General features: G+C 34.9%; 1 protein-coding gene across 7 annotated transcripts in view; it reads right to left on the bottom strand.

The window, feature by feature from the left end:
- Positions 1–23,043, bottom strand: part of GRIP1 (glutamate receptor interacting protein 1) — a 739,827-nt gene that overhangs the window by 214,133 nt on the left and 502,651 nt on the right. For all 7 annotated transcript variants that reach the window (XM_074226201.1, XM_074226202.1, XM_074226203.1 and 4 more), the window contains one exon: positions 16,506–16,586. In XM_074226201.1, the coding sequence (XP_074082302.1) occupies positions 16,506–16,586 (81 nt within the window). The remainder of the gene's footprint in view (positions 1–16,505; positions 16,587–23,043) is intronic.

Here is a 23,043-nt window from a genome sequence, read left to right as displayed (position 1 = left end):
TCCAGAATGCTACTTTAATCTAAGTCAAAGGCATAATTGTTACTAATATAAATTGTTACAAAGAAAAGTTTTCTACTATGTAAGCATGCTTCTGTCTATATGTATACATAGATATAAGCTCTAAATATATACAGATATATAAATGTGTCTATGTGTTTATAGATATATACATACACATACATAAAATGGAATTACCCCTGTCTTATATGATTATGTATACATATACTCTATACTCTATACATATATAAATGTGTGTCTATATGTATATATATGTATATATATATATATATGTAAAATGGAATCACCCCTTTCTTAAATGATCACTTTATTTATTTAAAGGGTCAAGGAAAAATTGATATTTGTGGGAGAAAGCTTGAAGACAAACATAGACAGTGCAGAAAACCAAAAAAAAAATAGCCCTCGTATAGAATTCTAAGAGGACCTGAGTGAGCTCAAAGGGAAAAGTCCTGACTGCTATTATGTACTATTTCCCAGCAGTTAATTTGAATATGACTGGTTCCATGATTTAGGAGTTTACTTCTGGGAAATTCTGAAACAAAATACTATTTAGGGATTATGAGACAACTGTATCACAATTTAATTATAGTTGGAGGGTAAATATTTGTGTCATATGTGATAGAAATATGATTTGGGGGTTTCTCTGCCTAAGTGAGAGATATATAAAAAGGTTCTGATTTGACTCATTAGAATTTAGGTCAGAAGGAATGGTCTTTTTTTTTTAAGGAGCCAGTTTGAGAAGAAAAGAGGGAAGCTTACAGAAAATAAAACACAAAAGTTGATGATACTGAAAAGCCAGAAGAGAAATTGGGAAATGACAAACAACAGAGTTAAGAATCTAACAGGAGCTAAACATTACTGATATTAGCTGGCCACAGACAGGTTCTTGATACAATTGATACTGAGAGCTGATATGACTGTAGCAAAGTTTTGATGGGAGCTGATAATGCCTGAAGGAATGAATGCTAAGCTGTGTGACAAGCTAGCATTAGGCAAAAGCTACCTTAATTCTTTAGTGCCATTTACAACTTGAAAGAAGGGAAATCCTTTAAAGATTTGTCTGCAGTGCTCTTTACTGTCTTCTATAGTTTCAGAAGAAACTCCTGAAAGCCTAAAGATAACTTTATAGATTCCAGATTAAAGGGAACTACTTTTCCTTAAGTAGCATGTGCTGCCTAAAAATCCAATCAAAGGAACAGAACTGGGAATCTCTGGAGACTTAAATTCATAACACTGCTTAAAGTTATCCAGGATTATTAGAGAAGTAGCTTCATTCAGCAGGGGAGTGGAGAAGTTCAAAATAGGAGCAAGTGACAAATGGTATCAATAAACCATTTAGGTATGCTTTCTGAATCATGTATATGAGTTTCCTTACCCAGGTTTCTCATTGCCAGGTTACTATAAGCTTGTGCCCACTCTACCCACAACCTCCTCACTCTGCAGTGCATACTCTGTGATCCAGACTAAAGGATATAATGAGGGTTATTTGAGTATTCCTTATTTTGCCTTCTCGAGCAAATGCTTTTTGATTATTCTTGCTTTTGTCTTTTTGGTTAGTAAATATTTCACGATTCGGAGTTAATGATGCCATTGCAACTTATTTAGGTAAATGAGAAGCAGATTAGTGAAGGTTCTAAAGCTACAGCTGTGAATTAATTAATTTTCATCACATCAGAGTTACCCTTAAGTTCTTGTGGGTACACTTACATGCAAAATTTATACCTGTTGTCAGTTATAATTGTCATTGTAGCCTATATTAAGTGACAGTAGGCTATAATAGAAATACCATAAAAGCAAACAGTGACCATATAGGCCAGGACTGGAGTGACTGTAAAAGTAGCCAGGTAGCTCAGTGGACAGAATGCCAGTCCTAGAGTGAGGAGGGCCGGAGTTCAAATGCAAACATTTACTAAATGTGTGACCCTGTGCAAGTTGCTTAATCTTGTTTGCTTCTGTTTTCTCATCAAGAGAAAATGAGTTGGAGAAGGAAATGGCAAGCCACACTAGTATCTTTGCCAAGAAAACCTCAAAGGGGTAACAAAGACTTGGACATGAATGAAAAACCACTCAATAATAAAAAAAATGGGGATCATAATGAATGTAATACCTACCTAAAAGATTTTTAAGAGGTTCATAATAATGTATGTAGAATACTTTGCAAACTTTAAAGAGTTATATAAGCCTCAGTGACAATGATGAAAATAGCAATGTCACTGCAAGGTAAGCGTGTAGGTGTTTTTGTATGTGTGTGTTCCAAGTGTCAATCAGTGTATTATAATTTTCATGTGGCATTTTCTGGTCAATGTTCACTCTAACAGGAAACCTCCCATTTCTATGGAATGAAAGGAATCTGTACTAAGATGTGTATTTACAATGAATTATCTAACACTTATTCCACTTGAAAAGATTACACAATCCTGAAAATAACTTTGTGTTGAAACACATAAGGTATCATAACTTTCTCAATATCTAGAAAACACCCTTGTTCTCTGTTCATTTCATTAATGTATGCTCACATTGAAATACATTTTTCTCTCCTATCTCAAATTTCAATTTATAATTCCAGGGAAAATAATCACTATTTATCTTTTGGGTTGCATTTTTTTTTCTTTTGGTCATAGCAGCGTCAGTATGTGGTGTGAATAAAATATTCACTTTTTTTTTTATCAGTCCCAAGATTTATACTCTTTGTGAACCCAAAAGAGAAGACATTTTTCCTTTGTGAGAATAATTTGCTACCAGTTTCTTTTAAAATTCCATTGAAGAATATTGTTCAAAGCCCTGGAGAACACTTCAGTAATTTCTTCCTTCACCCAAGTGAAAAAGGATATCTCTGCCAACTGAAGAAAAACATCAACAATTAACACCTCAGAATGCTTTGGGGAAATTACCTAAATTAAAAGAATAACACTAATGTTTCATACTTGCTGAATTTCTTAGATTGAATTATCAAATTTGTATAAATAATATATTCTCCTTCCCTCTGACCTATGGTTCTACTTTCTAGAGACAGAATGAAGAAGAGAGAGAAACAATGGAATGACTGATGCTACAAGATCTAGAAGTGTCAGAAGATCAAGGATACGAGGATAGAGGATAGCTTCGGATAGGGAAATATGACAAAGAAAGGAGAAAAGAATTGGTGAAATTAGAAAGATAATTTCTCTGGTATGATATAAGAAAGATGAGGGCTTTCATAAAATATGGCCTTTATTTTTTTCAATGAGATAAGAGATGAAGGCACGGGTGAAGGTTGAGTTTGAAGCTCTATTGAAAGAATGCTTATAATAGTTGTAAAGAGAATTAAATATATAAAAAATATTAATCATGTGCCAATTCTCAGCTCAATTCAGAATAAGTAACAAGAATTTATATGGCACTCTTCTCCCAGTAGTATACAGCACCTTATAAGAAAATTGGTAGAAGAGAAATACCTAAGGTAGAATCAGGGTTGAAGACTAGAAGGATGTGAATAGCAGAAAAGACAAAACAAAACAGATGAAAAAGACAAGGGAAGGATATATATATATATATATATATATATATATATATATATGGTCCAATCCCTGGTTTAAATATTTATTTTAATTCAAATAGAAATACTAGACAGTTTTAGCTTAATTTGTAACCCTCTAAAAGCAGTTACAATATAAAATATAATCAAAAAACATATTAAGACAGATGATTGAAAGTAAGAGCAGTTTAGTTTATTAATATTTATTTCTTATCTATGATAATAGTTAGAATTCTTGTCTGCCCTGTGCTAAATATAGGCAAAATGATTTATCATAAAATATGTGTAAAATGTTTCAATTTTTATAAGATATAGTACAAATATGATCCCTGTCCTCAATGAATTTATAATTTATTAAATTTAATACACATAGAACAATGACAACAGACAAGACAGAATATATTGAATCACTAAAATGTGTGACAGACAGACTAGCTCTAAGAAGATGCAAAGGAAGAAATCAAAATGGAAAGAGGTAACTGAAGGTTTTGAAGAGCAGGTGAGACTTGGGCTAGGTTTTTTTTTTTTTTTTAGGTTTTTGCAAGGCAAACGGGGTTAAGTGGCTTGCCCAAGGCCACACAGCTAGGTAATTACTAAGTGTTTGAGACCGGATTTGAACCCAGGTACTCCTGACTCCAAGACCAGTGCTTTAGACACTGTGTTACCTAGCCGCCCCATTGGACTAGGTTTTAAAGAATAGAGGAATTGATTCAATAGAGAACAGTGAGGAGGATATTAGCCTTGGAGACATAATTTCTATTTAATTAGAAAAACAAATGTTTTCATTTAATTAGAAAAAGTTATGAACTATATGAACTAATTTATCTGAAACATTTTAGAGAAATGAAGACAAAACTAGGAGAATAATCTATACAATGATTGCAATAAAGTAAGCAATGAGAACTGTTTAAATGCAGGGAGCCCTTCTCTACAAAAAGATGGCTAAAGAAATTGTGAAATGAGGCATATTTTGATAGTGAGTATTGTAAGTTTGATTTGATTAGAAATTTTTATTTTTCAGGAATTTCAGTGACTGATTCTATTTGGGGTTTTCTTAGCAAAGATAATTGAATGATGTGCTATTACCTTAAAGGTGAGGAAACTGAGGCAGAATGAAGTGACTTGCCCAGGGTCACACATCTAGGAAGTGCCTGAGGTCAGATTTGAACTCATTAGGTTGAGTCTTCCTGACTCCAGGTTTGGCACTCCATCCACAGTGCCACTTAGCTGCCCCTATTGATGACAAATACTTCTCATCAAAAAGGAAAACATGCTATTAAAAAGAAGTCAAGAAAGTTGTGGAGTCACGTGTCTGCTGAAGTGGAGAAATGGACAGAGCTCTGGATCTGCGAAACAAGAGGCTAAATGGTTAAGTTTTCATGGAAAAATAATTCAAAATGAATTTATGCTGAATGCATTTCTGGATGCCAAACTTTATCTTGTGGCTCAATCACTTGAAGATAAAGTAATGCTTTAATAATGTATTTGGCAAGGTTATTTGATCTCTCAATGATGATGCCTATGATCTTATTTATTAAAAATCTTCTTAGTCTAGTCTTTTTTTAAAGCAATGAGTCTATGTCCAGTTATTAAAAAACATTATTAATATGTACTTTAGAGGTTTCCTTTGTGGATCCTGCAAACTAAACTTGCAACCCTAAAAATAGGTGTGCAATGGAATGCAATATATTACAGTAAAGTATGGCTTTGGGAATGCTGAAAATTATAGCAACAATGTCCTTCATTTTCCCAATCAGTGAATATTAGCCCAGATGATAATTTAAAGCTCACATCCTTCAAATCATCAATCACTAATCTACCTCATTAAAGTGCAACATTCTATAATACATGAAGTCTTCTGAATTTTCATCATGTCCTCAAGAATCTCATTGTCCTGGAAAATGACATCAGACCCCTACCCTTCAGGACCCTTCCTTCCTTTGCCTGGAGAGGTTGGAGGCTGGACAGTGGGGACCTGTTTCTGAATCCTTCACTGAAGAAGGCTACAGGCCATCCTTGTATTCATTTCCCACCAGGTTGCCTTTTTCTGTATTTTCATCATACCCCAGCATCACACACCTCTCCCACTCTTCCCCTTTCAGTCATTCTTTATACATTGTTGTCTTCCTCCTTTACATCACAAGCCCCTTGGGGAAAGTGACTACCTTTCTTTGTATCCTTTAATACTTAGCACAGGACTTGAGACAAAGCAGATTTTAAATAATTTTTTTTGACTTCTTTGTCTTAGACTTCCATTCTTTAGAACAGACCTTGTCTATTGACACTTCAGAAACTACATAGCAGTTGTCAGATTAAGTCTTCTGGCAAGCGACTGCTGAGTATCAATTGATTCTTTGTTGTTCATTTGTTTTCACTTGTATCATTGTAGAAGAAGGATCAGATGTGTCCTGCTTAGTCCCTAAATGGAAGTTACAGAATGGGGAAGGAAAGAAGGGAATATAACCTTCTCTATAGGACCTGAGATTGCCAGGTTCTGAGTTAAGAGCATATCAATATTATCTCATCTGATCTTCACAGCAAGGTAGGCATTACTACTATGCTCATTTTAAAGTGACTTTCCTAGGGTCTCAGAGCAAGTCCCACAGTTAGTAAGTAAGCATTTTAGGTCAAATTTGAACTCTTGTCTTCCTGCTTCCTGCTCCATCCACTGTGTCACCTAGTTGCCTTGAGGTGACTAGGTTGATACAAAGAAAACCATTCCAACCATTAGACTTGTAAAAAGTGGAATGGACTTCTTTGGGGGGTAGTGAAATCCCCACAAATGAAGGTATTTAAGTATAGGCTGGATAGCTATTTGTCAATGGGATTTGTGATTCAGATGGGGATGAATTAAATGATCTAAGAAGTCTGTTCTTTCTCTAAAATACTTTGGTTCCCTAAATATAGAAGTGGTCCAAGTGAAGTCTGTCCATCTCACCCCCATGCTGAGGGCGAATTACACACTAGAATCTGTCTTATCTAAATTCTTTATAAGCACATTGTTTTCCTACGTGATTTATTAATTAATATATTGTTCCCAAATTTGATTAGGTAGATTCTATGAAACAGAAAGAAGTGAGAATCAGACTCTCTGCACATATTTTTAGTTTTTTGAGAACGGAGAGAATGTTGGCTTATATTATAATCAAGTCATAAATATCTACTGATCATACATAGGGAGCATAGCATTCATTCATTCATTCTTTAACAAAAATAAATTATTAATCAAGAGGCAAAGAGTTGGACCCAGAATTAAGGAGAAGAGAGAAGACAGGGCTGCCTTTGGGAAACTTCTAAATTCCTTTGATGAGCCCAAACCTTTCTGAACCAAGGGTTAGCTTTGTGATACCAATATTCTTTTGGTGGAGTTAAAGAACTCTAAAATCTACAAAGAAATTGAAAATAACTGTCTCTTAGATGACAATGAAGTGGCAAATGGGGGATTTGAGTAGGCATGGTATAAATAAAAAATGTTAAAGGAAAAAGGAAGCAAAAGATCTCATCACAGAAATGGATGAGTGGAAAAGATTGGTTGACCTGTGATGAAAGTGAAGCTAACCCATAGAGAGTCTGCATACTCTATGGACAATCTCACAGGCTGAGACTTCCAATGCATTAGGAGGATCTCTTGTCATGAGTCTATTAGAAAAAAATGGGTGTGTATATGTATTATGTGTATATATATATATATGCATATATATATATATATATTGCACAGTTTGTGTACACAAACATTTATGGATGGTTATGTATACATATACATTTATATGCATTTGTATACTTACACCTAAACATGCACATATCTCTCTCTCTCTCTCTCTCTCTCCACACACACACATACACACATACATACATACACAGATGCACACATAGTCACAGTTAGGTGATGTAGTGAACCAGTCTTAGAGTTAGGGGGACTTGAGTTCAAATATTATCTCAGACATTTAAAAATTATTAGTTAGGTGACCTTGAGCAAGTCACTTAACTCTGATTGCCATCTCCAGTCATCCTGATTCATATCTGACTACCCCAGATGGCCCCAGAGGAGAAAGTGAGGCTGGTGACTTAACATAGCATCCCCTCACTTAAATCCAATTCAGGTGCCTGTCATGGCATCAACCTCCCTGATGTCATGATCTTCTTCAGGAGCAAAGGACAAATATCATCACCATATATACATGCATATACATGTAAATATAGATTTGTGTATATACATAAAAATGAACATACAATGTAATATGTACCCACATGCACATATTAGGGCCCATCTATGTGGGTGTACATGCATTGTACATATTTATGAATATACTTCAAACCAGTTTGTGTGCATGTATGCATATATGCATATAGATGCAAACTCAGCTAGGTGGCTCAGTGAATAGAGGGCCAGGACTGAAGTCAGGAAGATGAGTCTTCCTGAATTCCAATCTGACCTTAGACACTTTTTCACTGCCTGATCCCAGGCAAGTCACTTAACCCTGTTTGCTTCAGTTCCTTCATTTGTAAAATGAGATGGAGGAGGACATGCAAATCCAGTATCTCTGCCAAGAAAACCCCAAGTAGGATCACAAAGTGTTGGATATTGCTGAATGCAACTTAAACAAACCAAAGATAGATATAGTTATTGCTATAGCTATACAAATATAGTTACTCATGTTGCTTCACCTGGTAAGATGAAAGCTCTTTTAAAAAATTATTTAAGGCAATGGGTAGGTGACTCACCCAAGGTCACACAGCTAGGCAATTATTAAGTGTCTGAGGCTGGATTTGAACTCAGGTCCTCCTAACTCCAGGGCCAATGCTATATACACTGCACCACCTAGCTGCCCCTTGAATGCAAGCTCTTTAAGGCATGGGATGTCTCAGATCAGTCTCTATGCATGCTTAATAAATAACTGATGAAAATTCAAGTGCGAATGTGCTAAGTACATAGGAAAGGTGTGTGGTGGCCAGAAGGAGTGGCCACTTTTGTCTGGTGGAATAGGGAGTGGTCAAGTAAAGCTTCACGGAAGAAATATCACTTGAATAGGGTTTTGAAGGAAGGGAAGGATTTCATTAAGCAGCAATGTGGAAGGAGGGTTGCACTGAGTTCCATTATTCTGTCAACATAACAGTGCATAGTAAATATGAAAAAAATAATTGTGATTTACCAAATGGTTTCATTGAAATCGCAGGCAGGAAGAATGATTTCTTAAAAATCACATTTTTCCTCCTTAACAATTACTGTACCCACATCTGCCACTTTATTCCACTTCCAGGGTCTATTTACCAAAAAGATACAGAAGTGAGAGCACAATGGTGGAGCATATCAATGAGGCTTGAACAAAAACTGCAGTGATGCAAAAATGAAACACACCCTTCATTTTACCCAGTGTGATTTCAGCTTGGCTTGATGTGTAAACTACTGCACATTGCAAGCTTGGATCAGGCTGCAGGGGATTCATAATATATCCCCATCACAGAGAAGTGTGAAATTCTAGCTTGCATTTTTATTGTTGATATGTTCCAGCTATTTCCTTAAACTTTTCCTAAGTTGGTGGCTAACTGGGAGCAATGAAGCATTTTCATTATTTAACTTTTCCCTATTTTTATTTTGCTAGATTCTCCCAACAATGTCTCTTTCCATGTGATCATTTTAGCTTCAACAAAATGTCTGAGACCAAAGAAAGAACTCTGACCTTTAAAATTCTCCAGCTTTCAGATGACCTATATTTTATTTCATTAGTCTAGGGTAGCAGATATCTCCCTCAGGAGCTTCACATTTGGTGCAGCCTCCAAACTAATATGAACATTTATTTCCCAGCATATTAGGGAAGTATATTATAAACCCTAAAGCATGTTATAAATGTGACTTGGTTTTATATAAGAAAAAGAGATTATTGAAAGGTAGTCTGACAAATAGCTTGTGTATGTATTGAATTACAGTAGTCAAAGATAACTGCCTGGAATGACTTTTAACTCTTCACAACTAAAATTAAATCTCCCACTTTACTTTCTCACAGACCCAGCTGGGCTCTTGTATTACTTAGATTTTGGGGTTTGTTTTGTTCATACCCATAAGAGTTTATCTAGAATCATAAATACAGAGTTGGAAGAGACATGAGAGATCATCTCATATAATCATCTGTTTTTTACAGATGAGGAAACTGAGCCCCAGTTAAGTGAAGTGATTTGCCATATGGGTAATAAGCAAAAACAAAAACAAAAACAAACCAAAACTAGGATTTGAATTCAATGACTCTATTCTTTACCACCTAAGAAACTGAGTTCAGTAAATACATCAAACGTTATCAATTTTCAGTAATAATGATGATGATGATGAGTTGTTTTCAGTCATATCCAACTCTTGAAGATCCCATTTGAGGTTCTCTTGGCAGAGATACTGAAGTGGTTTTCCATTTCCTATTCTAGCTCATTTTACAGATGAGGAAACTGAGGCAAACAGTTTCCAGGATCCCACAGCTAATAAAAATCTGAAGCTGGATTTGAATTCATGAAGATACATCTTCCTTCCTCTAGGTCCAGCAATCTATAGCACCACCTAGTTTTTTTTATTCAATAATCATACTTAGCAAGCATATAGCATTCTAAAGCCTATACAGCACGTTACAAATTTGATTTCATTTGATCTTCACAACAACCCTGGGAGGTAGATGTTATCATTATCCCTATTTTACAGTTATAAGAAACAGAAGTTAAGTGACTTGCTCGGGGTCACACCACTAGCAGGTATCTGATACTGGATATGAACTCAGGTTCTCCTGACCCCAGGTCCAGTGTTGCATGCATTGTACCACTGAACTGTTGTCAATATTCATCTTAACAAGTAGACACACACCTTTAGTTTATTTTTTTCCTTTTTAATGCTTTTATCCTTTTTAAAGGAGTGAGTGGGTATCATAGAGTATGCTTTTGTTCCTGATTCCAGTGAGGTCACTTGCTTTCTTATCGCATTCCAGTTCATAAAGGTACACATAAGTATGGATGATCGTCACTCCCTTTCAAAGATGCTTGCTATGCATAATGGTTTGTCCTCAAATCTCTGACACCCAATAAGTGTCTGCCTTCTTGTCTTCAGGATGTATCTGCAGCAGTCCCTTTGTCAGAGTTCATATTGTCCTAAAGAGTGAATCATCCATTCTGGTCATCTCATGCAGTACTTTGGTCAATTTACTGAGAGGACTCTAATCAACTGATTCCAGATATAGTTCCATTTGCCTTCTCAGCAAGCTCTCATACAGACAAGTCTGAAAATAGGCTGTTTGTAATCTAGAAATCTTTTAAAGCCTAAACCCTTACTAATTAAATCCTTGAGATGAAATGGTTTCAGTTTTGGCTTTATATCCTTATCAACCAACATAGGTTATACCACTTGGCAGGTGCTAAATTGGGGAAATTAGTTGGCACAGAGTACCTGGCCTGGAGTCAGAAAGTCTCATCTTTCTGAGTTCAAATTGGGCCTCTGATTCTTGCTAGTTGTGTGATCCTGGGCAAGTCACTTAATCCCATTTGCTTCAGTTTCCTCATTAGTAAAATGAGCTGGAGGAGACAGCAAACTGCTCCAGTATCTATGACAAGACAATCTCAAATGGGGTCATGAAAAGTTGGACATAACTGAATAACAATAACAAAAGGCACTAAACAAATGCTTATGGATTGATTACATCAAGTATAAAACAAATCCAAGGCACTGACATATCAGATTGCCTAAAGACAAACCAGTCTTCCTTGGTTTTAACTCTGTGGATAATCATGGCAGTAGGCATTCTCTGCTTCCCATTCTTTTCCAGCTTCTTTTTTCCCCAAGTTCAGTGAAGACATTTATTTGTGGGATAACACTCTCCAGGAGGCCTCCTAAAGGGAAAAAGCCTCCACCTTCCTTTTAATGTTTTGTCCTACTTCATTAGATTGCAGGTTCCTTGAGTATAGGATATTTTTCTTTTCTTTTTTAATTTGTTTCAACTCTTAGCAGAGCTTAATGAAATGTTTCCCACATTATATTTATTATATGTTTGGTGCTTTTTTGTGGGGGGGGGGGTTGCAAGGCAGTGGGGTTAAGCGACTTGCCCAAGGTCACACAGTTAGATAATTATTAAGTGCCTGAGACCACATTTGAATTCAAGTCTTCCTGACTCCAGGGCCAGTGCTCTATCCACTGTGTCACCTAGCTATCCCCTTGTATTTGTTATATGTTAAAGAGGAAAATGGCATATAATACAAAATCTTGTCAAGGCTTCCAAAGGAAACCAATTATATTGAAATAATATTATTGAAAAAATTTTAAATCATGGTCATAGATTTCAGGTTTTTTTAAAAAACCAAGTTCTAAACTATTAGTTTTTAGGCATCATAATCAAGAGAATTCTATTGAACAACTGATTACTTGTACACACAATAGCAAAGAAAGTCATCATGTCTGCTGTATTTGGGATATTTTTCATATACCTTGTATGCTTTGTCAAGACTAGGGAAAAAAAAGAAAGAAATCTTCCTTGAAAATAAGACAAATTAAATAAATAATATCTTAACTGTAGGATTTGAGGTCTAGTTTGGTACCCTTTCCTTCTCCTTCATCAAGACCAAACAGGAACAACATTAAATACCTCATCTCTAAATGGACAAGCCCACAGATTAATGGGGGAACCTATCAAACCTAGAATCTGAACAAAATGCTTCCAATAACTTCAGTTCTTCATTGTACAGCAATCTGTCGTTTAAAAGATATTTGAAAAGACAAGTTAAAAAAATAGTTGTTGGGCACCTAGGTGGCGCAGTGGATAGAGCACTGGCCCTGGAGTCAGGAGTACCTGAATTCAAACCCGACCTCAGACACTTAATAATTACCTAGCTGTGTGGCCTTGGGCAAGTCACTTAACCCCACTGCCTTGGAAAAAACCTAAAATAAAATAGCTGTTTAGTTAACTTATAATACTTTCAAACTTGGAATCAATCTTATCTTTGAAAATAAACAGCTACGAGGATGACCTTTAAAAATGACCTCATTTAAAAAAAATAATGTTCTATTTTCCCTCTAATTACATTAAAAGTAATTTTTAACATTTGATTTATTTTTTAAGCTCTGAATTCCAAATTCTATTTCTCCCTCCTCCTCCTCCTCTGAGACAATATGCAATATGGATAGATTATACATGCATAATCATGTAAAACATTTCCATATTAGTTGATTTGTATAAGAAGAAAAGGGAGGAAGGAGAAAGGAAGGGAGGGAAGGAGAAATGTATGCTTCAGTTCTTCATTGTACAGCATTGTTATTGTATGCAGTATTATGTTCTGTTCACTTCCTTTTGTATAAGTTCATTTACGTCTTTCCAAGTTTTTCTGAAATCCTCATATTTGAAAATGCCCTTATTTTTAAAAAATGAATTACTAAGTCTCTAGTGGAGAGATAGGTAATTTTTACAATTCTATGAAAGTTAGTATTTTGATTATTATTTTTATAATCTTTTTAGATTATTATTTTTATAATATTTTGTAATCTTTTGAAGGCCATTTTATTTGCTTGAGAATTCAGAAGTAAACTAAGAATTGACTTACTTTATGTTACTACAGCAGGTATAATTAAAGTCATTAAATAGATGTTATAGATAGGAAATTTTTGGCTTAATGGAAGAAGAAATTTTACAATAACCTGGATTGTCCAACAATGGAATAGGGAGTTCTACAATGTTGTAATTTGTCTGTCACAGAAGTATTGGATCAGAGGTTGAAAAACCATTTGTCTCTTTCTTGTCAACTCTGGCAGCATAGGAGAGTAGATACATTACAGAATTAGGAATCAGAGAATTAGGCTTCCAATTCTAATTCTGCTATGCCTCTTAGTTGCTTCAGTTTTTCTCTTCTGTAAAATAGGTTCTTGTGAAAAATATTCTTTATAGAAAGTGACAAGTAAATTTGGGTTACTGTAATGATTTTGCCGTGAAATTCCTATTTGAATCTGAACTAGACAACCTCTGATTTTTCTTTTATATCTATGATTCTTAGATACTGTAAATTTAAATTTTGAGGTCATGGAAGCATGTAATTTTTCCATCATTTTTTCCATTGGGATTTGAAATTATCTGGAAGATATTTTAAGTTTATCTCATACTATGAAAAGAGAGGATGAGAATAACTAATTTCTATATATATTTATGTACATATACATGTATTATGAATAATGCATCTCCCCTTGTGTCCAAAGCAAATGTGTTTTGATCCAAAGTGATGTTTAATCCATTTTTTCTTTGAGAAGAGGGCAAGATAAAAGGATTCCAAGGCAGGATGAGTATTAAATGAAAACTACATATTTGTCTTATAAAGTAACTGATATAATAATCCTGGATTTAGACAAAAGAGGCAAAATTTAGCATTGATGAAAAATTAAAATATTTTATGCTAAAAAATCAAAGTTGCTCAATCTTTATTGAAGTAATACAATTTACACTTTGTACAATAACATTACTTATGTCCTTGGGATATATACTAAAGACTATAGAGGGAAATGGGTCCCATGCAGTGTATTTGAAGAGTTGCTGTATCTTGATGTATCCTCTAGAGTGCACCAAATAAACATTCACTAAGGTGACTTCAATGAACAGTTTGAATTACTAGGGTGCCTAGAAGTTTTATATATATATATATATATATATACACATTTAGCTTTAATCTGCTTTTTTAAAGAATATGAGCCAGGAGAGTCAACTCCCATTGAAAAGCCAAAGACTACATCATCATGATGCAGCCACTATTGAACAAATTTCATATGTGAACAGCTTGATCTCAACTAGTCTTTTTAGTCCTACCTGAAGGCATTCATACCCAGATAGTACAAAGAGTTGTATCTTTAACAATGAAAATATTTCATTGACTTTTGTGACTAAAGAGAAGATGAGAAGGAATTTGGAAGCTCAAATCCTAAACTTTTAGACATTCAAGCCCCTTGGCTATATTTCCATGACATTTCCAGCCTTTGTCAACACTAAGTTTAAACCTTGGAGAAAAGTCTCTCTAAAGAAGGATTACTTGGTCAACTCTGGTAAATTTGGGCCTTTGACATGAGAGTAAAACTTAATTTGTAAGTTTAGTCATTCCATGTTTGGAAAGAAGGGGATTAAATCTGGGACTTAACTTGTATATATCAGAAAACAGCAAGGACACTAGAAAGTCTCTTCTCATCAGAGATATCTCCATTATAATTTAAAATAGCTTATCCAGAGAAATTAAAATCTGTTTAATGGATAATAACTAAGGATGCCTAGGACCAAAGCCTTGGGATATTTTCTCATTTCAATAAGAATTTATAGAGAATGGTACAGATGATTTATGGGAATATATTTCATAAAAATTATGGCTATGGAGAAGATGATATGGTGTAAAAGCAATCCAAAGAGAGATGGGATGATTGATCATGGGAGTTGCAGGAGAAGGGGTTTAAATTTTAGGCAGAAGTTGAACTGGTAGTTAATATCTTAGATCCTTACTAACCTTTAAATTCTATCATTTCATGAAAAAGGTGAATAGCTCATTCTTAGATGTTACTATCCTATCATCTTTCCTATTTTTTCTGATTCTTACAAATAGAACCACTTGGCCTAAATGTAAAAATGGCATCCCCAATCACTTACTTTTAACATTCTAGAAAGAAAAATTTCAAAGCAAAAGCAATTTATATAGAAATAAATGCCAATTATACATAAAGTTTCTTAGAATCTTTACTTTTTCTCTTCTTTTCAAATGTAGTCTCAATTTCCATTTGAACTCTATCAAAAGGTTGAATTCTATATGAACAGCTGAATATTTAACTACCGTTTTCCTCTCATGCAATCATGTACTTAAAAATTAAAATGTGAGAGTCCTTGGTTAATTTGGAACTAAAATTAAGCTGCATCCTATACTCTGGTGTGTTTTAGAAAACACCAACATATTTTTGCTTGTAAATATTTAAATATCTTAATATTCTAGATCTTCTGGAAATTGCATTTATTCCCATAAGGGAATCTTTCCATGATTTATGTATTCCAGATAGTTGGTGAATATGTAATTCCATTAATAGGCAGCTAGGTGGCATAGTGGATAGAACATTGGGCTAGGAGTCAGGAGGAATCATAGTGGTGAGTTCAATTCTGTCTCAGACCCTTACTAGCTGTGTGACTTTGGGAAAATTATTTCATTCTGTTCGCTTCGGTTTCCTCATATGTATAATGATCTGAAGGAAGAAATGGTTAACCATTCCTTTGCCAAGAATACCTCAAATGGTGACATGAAGAATTAGACACAACTGAGATGACTCAACAATAGCTTTTTTAAAATCACTATTTAGTTCTAGAATCACGTATTTTTTCAATAATTCTGAAATTCATAGGTCTTAAATTTTGGAATATTCAAGGTCATTCATTTCTCTAAAACTTCTGGATGGGGAAAATATATTTTAAGCCCTATAGTGGTGATCTAATTCATTTAGGAATGAATAAAGAAACCCTTTAATTTTAAAATAGAAGTTGAAAAAAATTATTCTAGTTTTAAAAAGCAAGTGGGAAGAAAGGATTTGGGAACAAAGGTGACTTCAGGTCTTCAGATATCTTTTATTCAGAGGATGTATCTTCTTCCACTCCAGTTATTTCTTGACCCTTTCTCAACCTGTGTGTTAGCTATCATCGAACAAATATGTGCCACTGGAAAAAGTCAGCACCAAAAAAGCAGAGAGGAGAGAAAATAAGAGCATCAATTCAAGTAATTTGACAAAGGAAGTCCAAGCAAGATGGGTTCTTGCAAGTTGTCAGATTCTTCCAAAGCCCACATTTTAAGAATGTATCAGTTCGAATAAGAAGTTTTCTAAAATACATACGATGCTCAGTTGAACAAGTGACATAAATTTATTGTGGAGCGTGGGGGCGCAAAGTTGGAGTTTTCCAGGCTCGTGAGGTGACAAGATTTAACAAATAAAATAACTGATGATCCAATAATCTGGTCTAACCTGGGATGCTCTGTCTCCTCACAGCCAATGCTCCATCAGGTGGCTTTGTCTGGCTGGCGGATTTAGTGTAGGGACTCTCATCTGCAAAGGTACAATGAAGGATTTGGTTAATTTTAGTCCAGGTTCTGGTTCAATGAAGACTTTTAATAGACTGTCATCTAATTGCCAGCTACTTAGATTTACTGGCATATATGTATCTCTGATCCAGGAAGACAATGGTTTATTGTGAGCAAAGAGTACTTAATTATTGTATGAGGAACTCCTCTTGAAGATCCCAGAAAGTGAAGAGGAATATGTAGTTCTGAGAAGAGAAGTTGTCCATGTAGAGGGACAAAGATACAATAAAATATAGCTGAGAACTCCGGAAAAGAGAGACTAACTTAGAGATGAATCTTGTTTGTTTTAAACACCCCTCCATCTTACTGATTGTGTGATCAGATACAACAAACCTGACACAGAGAAGGGTTGTGTAGAGAAGGAGAACTTTTAGGAGTTAAGCTGAGAACAGAGAAGAAAAGATTGCATAAAAGTGAGAAGGCTGAAAGCTCAGTTTGGTTTCAGTAGTTCTATGGAAGTGGAGAATAAAGAAATTCGAGACATCATGGAGAACAAACAAAAAAATAATAGAAAGACTTAAAATGTGTCTGCAAGAGAGAGGGTAGAAGGTAAAGTTATAAAAATTATAGATGGCAAGAACAAAATGTTTAAATATTTTTTCAAATCTATAAATTAATCCTTGGGCAAAATGAAAACAATTGGGTCAACCAACAAACACCCGTGCTATCATCATATGGAAGAATTCTTCATGGAAGTGGGAAAGTACATTGATTATGGTAGACATCTTGAGGAGAAATCTAAAACATTCAAAAATTGGAAAAATAAGACATGAGCAAGAATGAGCAAGTACAGAGAAGTCCAGTTAATTTTCAAGTGAGACTGGGTGGCTCAAATGATTGTTTCTGGCCACATTAGAGGAGATTTTACAAGAAATCATTGTGATTTAAAAAAAACTTATTGTGCATAAAAAACTATTAAACAGTACAAGAAACTAATTCAACAACAAAGCTTTGTCATCTGAAACCATTAATTCTCCCTACTAAGTGGTTCATATTTCAAAGTGAGACACCAAATTTTCCCCCAGGATGTTTTTATAGGTTAACTGATTCACTATTACTTCTTAAAATTAACAAGGTCTCCATAAGCAATGACTAAAAGAAAAGATTAAGGCTGCTATAAACTACAATTACCTTCATAAATCTAAATCAGGCAGCTTCATATTTATGTTCCATTTTTCATATGTCTTTATATTCTCAGTTATGAAGATAAATTGCCAGCTTTTAAACATCAAACATAACCTACCCCCATCATATTGCTCATGACATGTCATGTCTTTGATACTCTTTCAGATCACACTCTTTAGCATCATAAATAAAAGCATAAAATTATTCATTAATACCACTCCATTGTCTTCAATTAGTCCCCAAACCCTAGACTACGTCTCTTACAAATTGCAATTTCATAGCCAGCAGTCAGACTGACAAAGATAGTGCATCATCAGAAACATATTCAATACAAAACCTTGTACCAGAAGTACAGTAAATCTGGTGTGAGTTCTAAACTATAAGTACTGGGATGACATCATGGAACCCTTAAATGCATGCTCATTTTGTCCCTGTTTTAACTTCTATAGCAGGTGACATTAGTGGTGGCAAAGAATTGGGAAAAAAAACTTTAAATACATTTTCTCATTTGATTCGCACATTTAACCCTGAGAAGTAAATCTCTATCATTCCTATTTTAAAGATAAGGAAACAAAGATAAATGACTTTCCATTAATCAAACAACTAACAAAAGTCACATGATAAATTAGAACCCAGATCTTTTCTGACCTGACTGTAAATTATTTTTTTCACAATATTACTGTGCCTTGCTATTAACCAACTTTTAGTTAATTATGAAATTATAACAGTTGTGAATTAGCTTTTAACCCAGAAGACTGTGAGACCATTCAGACCATCTGTACAGTTTTTCAGGAGGCATTTCTAGGGGGATTTATCCACCCTATTTTAGAAGGTAATCATACAACTAATTCATTATATACTATGGCATACTGTAAGCACCTGGGCAATGCAATAGATGCAGCACTGAGTTTGGAGCTGAAAGACTGGAGTTCAAATCCTACCTCAAACACTTCCTGACTGTACAACCCTGGACAAGTAACCTTCTTTGTAAAATAAGGATAGGGCTACTGTAAGGATCAAATGAGAGCAACAAGAGCTTTATATGCTTTAAAGGATTGTAGAAATGTTAGTTATTATTACTATTGTGTCAGCAGTAGAATTTAAGCTCAGAGATCAGAGTCAGCCCTCTCAATTCCAAATCCATTAGGACTCTAAAATACCTTAAAGTCAAAATGGAGATACACATATAATATACTATCTTAAATGCTCCAGCATGCTTGGGCATGGTAAATCCCATATGAGGCCTTACTGATATCAGCTGAACCAAGAATAAAATGGAGAGTTTTATGGTAAATGTTATTGTTGCTTCTGTTTCACTATGTCCAAAATTTTATGACCTCATTTGGGGTTTTGTGGGCAATGATCCTACATTGATTTGCCATTTCTTTCTCCAACTCTTTAAGGATGAAGAAACTGAGGCAAACAGGATTAAGTAAATTTCCCAGGATTACTCAGCTAATTAATATATATGTAAGGTCAGATTTGATCCCCAGGTCCGGTGCTCTATCTACTAAGCCACCTAGCTGCTTGTATTTGAGGAAGCAGAATTTCTTTTAATTCTTCTAGGATAGAACTATTTAAATATATTCTAATCTTAGAATAAAACATAAATCAGAGGAAAAGACATAAGGTTTTTTAAATAATGTATTTTTATTTTTTCCAATTCCAATTTCTTTTGTCATTTATTGTTTTGCATAAAATTTTGAGTTCCAAATTTTCTCCTTCCTTTTTCCCTCCTTAAGATGTAATCAGTTTGATGGTGGTTATATATGTGCAATCATATAAAACATTTCTAAAAGAGGAAGGAACAAAAGGGGAAAACACAAAAAATAAAGTGAAAATAATATGTTTTGATTTACATTCAGACTACATCAATTCTTTCTCTGGATGTGTACAGTATTTTATCATGAATCTTTTGGAATTGTCTTGGATCATTGTACTGCTGAGAAGAGCTAAGTTAATCATAGTTCATTATTGTGCAATGTTCCTGTTACTGGGTACAATCTTCTGGTTCTGCTCACTTCACTTTACATCAGTTCATTTGTCTTTCCAAGTTTTTCTGAAACCTGCCTGCTCATCATTGCTTATAATACCATAGTATTCCATTACATTATATACCACAACTTGTTTAGTCATTCCTCAAATGATCGGCATCCAAAAATTTCCAATTTTTTGCCACTGTAAAAAAAGCTGCTATAAATATTTTTCCTTCATTTTTATGATCTCTTTGGGATACAGATCTAGTAGTGGTATTATTGAATCAAATGATATGCCCAATTTGACTGCCCTTTAGTGATAGTTCCAAATTTTTCTACAGAACAATCGCATTACTTAATTTTACCAACAGTGCATTAGTGTCTCAATTTTCCCCACATCTTCCCCAACATTCATCATTTTCCTTTCCTGTCATATTAGTCAATCTAATAAGTATGGGAATGGTATCTCAGAGTAGTTTTGATTTGCATTTCTTTAATCAATGGTGATTTAGAGTAATTTTTCATATGACTAAAAATAGCTTTGATTTCTTCTCCTGAAAACTGCCTGTTCATATCCTTTGGCCATATATCAATTGGGAAATCAACTGGATTTTTATAAATTTGACTCAGTTCTCTATCTTTGAGAAATTCGGCCTTTAGGAGAGACACTTGCTACAAAAAATGTTTCCCAGTTTTCTGGAAGCAGCAACCATTAAGAGAAGGGATTTAACACCTTGGCACAGTTATGGCTTAAGTCAGACCCTGAACCAAAATCTTGTTGACATTTCGATTAAAAATACAGAGGAGAAAAAGGAATTTCAGTAGACGGACTAGAGATAACTGCCAAATGTTTGTCACCTAATGTACCAGCCTTCCAAAGACCCTCAGTAATATGGGAAGGACCTAAGTTTAAAAGGTCAAGGTCTTCCATTGATCACCAACTGTCCGGATCTTACTATGTCAGATCACTGGGCAAACATGGGATAGTGAGAATGGCATCTCTGCATGATGCCCCTTATTTTAATCACTCTTATTCACAAATCATGACATCACTTTCCTAATGTTATGGTCATCTTCAAGATCAAAGACAACTACAGATTGACTACTATTAATGAGTTAGACAAGTGCAGGGATGTCTCAACTACATATCTGCCTTTGAGAATGATGTCAGTGGAGAACCACTAACTTACCATTTTCATAAAATACACCTTAGGTGTGGATAAAGTTTTGAACTGGAGTCAGAAATCAGTAAGACACTTAACAAGTATTGATTATGCAACCTATATATAAGGCACTGTGCTAAGCACTGAGAATGTAGAGAAAGGCAAACACATAGACATTTCCCTCAAAGAGCTCACGTTCAAATGGAGGGGACATCATGCAAACAACAATGTTCATACAAGATATATAGGGGGTAAATAGGAGGTTATCTCAAAGCACAGATAGTGGAGAGGAGGGCAGGAACTAGAAAGGTTGTTGCTGTTTTCAGAAGGTAATATTTGATCTGAGGAAGACCTAAGTTCAAATTCTGCCTTAGACACTTATTAGGTACATGATCCTTGACAAATGCCTTAACCTGTACACTTCAGTTTCTTCATCTGTAAAATGGGGATAATGCTTGCATCTACCCCACAGAGTTGTGAGGAAAAATGAGATTTGTAATGGACATATATTACAATGAGTGGAGTGCAGGTCTTTGAGTCAGGAAGCTCTGAGTTCTTATACTGTCTCAGGAAATACTTGGCTATGTAACTCTGGGCAAGTCACTTAAGCTCTCTCAGTCTCTCTATATAGTATATGTTATATGATATGTTATCATTCCATAGTATTAACTTGGCCTATTGGTATGACACAGAGTGGCATGTGTTATATTTTTAGGCAGACTAAGCAAGATGTAGAAATTGCCATTTTAGGATCCGGAGGGGCAGCTAGCTGACACAGTAGTAGAACACTGGCTCTGGGGTCAGAAGGATCTAAGTTCCTACATTTATAGCTGAGGTATCGTGGGCAAGTAACTTAACTCTGATTACCTCCCCCACAACCCAAACATTTTTGTGTCCTTGATAAAGTGTGATTAGGCTTACTAACATTGGTCCAATGCTCCTTCAAAAGGGGGATCCAAATTAAGTGAAGTCAGAAAGAAACCAATTTTAATATAACTTAATTTGGTCATTTGAGCTTCTGTGTGCTACTGACATTCTTTGCCACCAACTGCATTCTTCTCAGCTACATAACACAGAGTTTGCAGAACACTTTGGATTCTATTTCCAAGTATAGGTAGACATAAAATGTGCTGGGCAAAATTAGGTCAATATAAGCTCTAGTTCTGAAGACTGATTTGGAGAGTGAGCCTTTCACTAAAAAAAATTTTTTAAGTGCTAGCGGAGGAAACTTTCAATCCCCAAAGCACAAAACAAGCAGCAGGTCAATTTATAGCAATCTCTACTGACCCTGAGCATTCTGAGAGCTGAGTGGTTAAGAGAAGTCTCAGTACAATTCAAATCCTTTTTTCCTCTTTTCTGGACTAGGAATATTGGTCACTGAACATGTAAAAAGAGGAACTTCTCTACTCCCCTTTTATATAAACACATTCATAACAGAACAATCAATGGATAGCTTTTTGAGTATCAACAGGACAAATACTAAATTAAAGAAACACATGTATCTGAGGTTCTTCCTCAATGTAGTGAGAAACAAATCCCTCTGTAGAAAAAAGATGAGTTTTAGGTAAGGGAGGTATTGATGGTTAACCACCTCAAAGAAATGCTTATAAGAGAGAGATAGCCTTGAACTATGACCCCACTTCTCTCCAAGCTAATCTACACAAAACTGAGTCTTGAAATTTATTTATGGATCCCATACATTTTGATCTGAATAGAAAACAGGTATGGAAAACTCCAAGATAAAAAGGAATGAGGGAAAAGATAGAGGAAATAGAAGAAATTTTTCATAGAGAAAAATTGGCATATTCAATTGGTACTTTGGCTCATATACAATTTCAACAAAATAAAATTTAGAGGGGAAAGATTATCCATCATCATCATCATCATCCATATTTTCAACAAAATGTTCCATGTTGCAGGATGTATGGATTTTCTTTTATAAAGATGATTAGAATCCAGAGATTACACCTCTAGGCATATACCCCAACTTAGGACATTGCTAAAAAGGCTCCATATCCACCAAAATGTTTATAGAATTACTTTCTATGCTAGCAAAGACTTGGAGATGAAGTAGATGCCCATTTGTAGAAGAATGACTAAACAAACTGAGGTATATGAATGTGTTGTCATGTTACTAAACTAAAAGAAACCATGCTAA

Source organism: Macrotis lagotis, chromosome 2, assembly GCF_037893015.1.
Source record: "Macrotis lagotis isolate mMagLag1 chromosome 2, bilby.v1.9.chrom.fasta, whole genome shotgun sequence".
NCBI lineage: Eukaryota > Metazoa > Chordata > Mammalia > Peramelemorphia > Peramelidae > Macrotis > Macrotis lagotis.
Note: the sequence above shows the minus strand (reverse complement) of the source record. Positions and strands in the feature narration are given on the sequence as shown.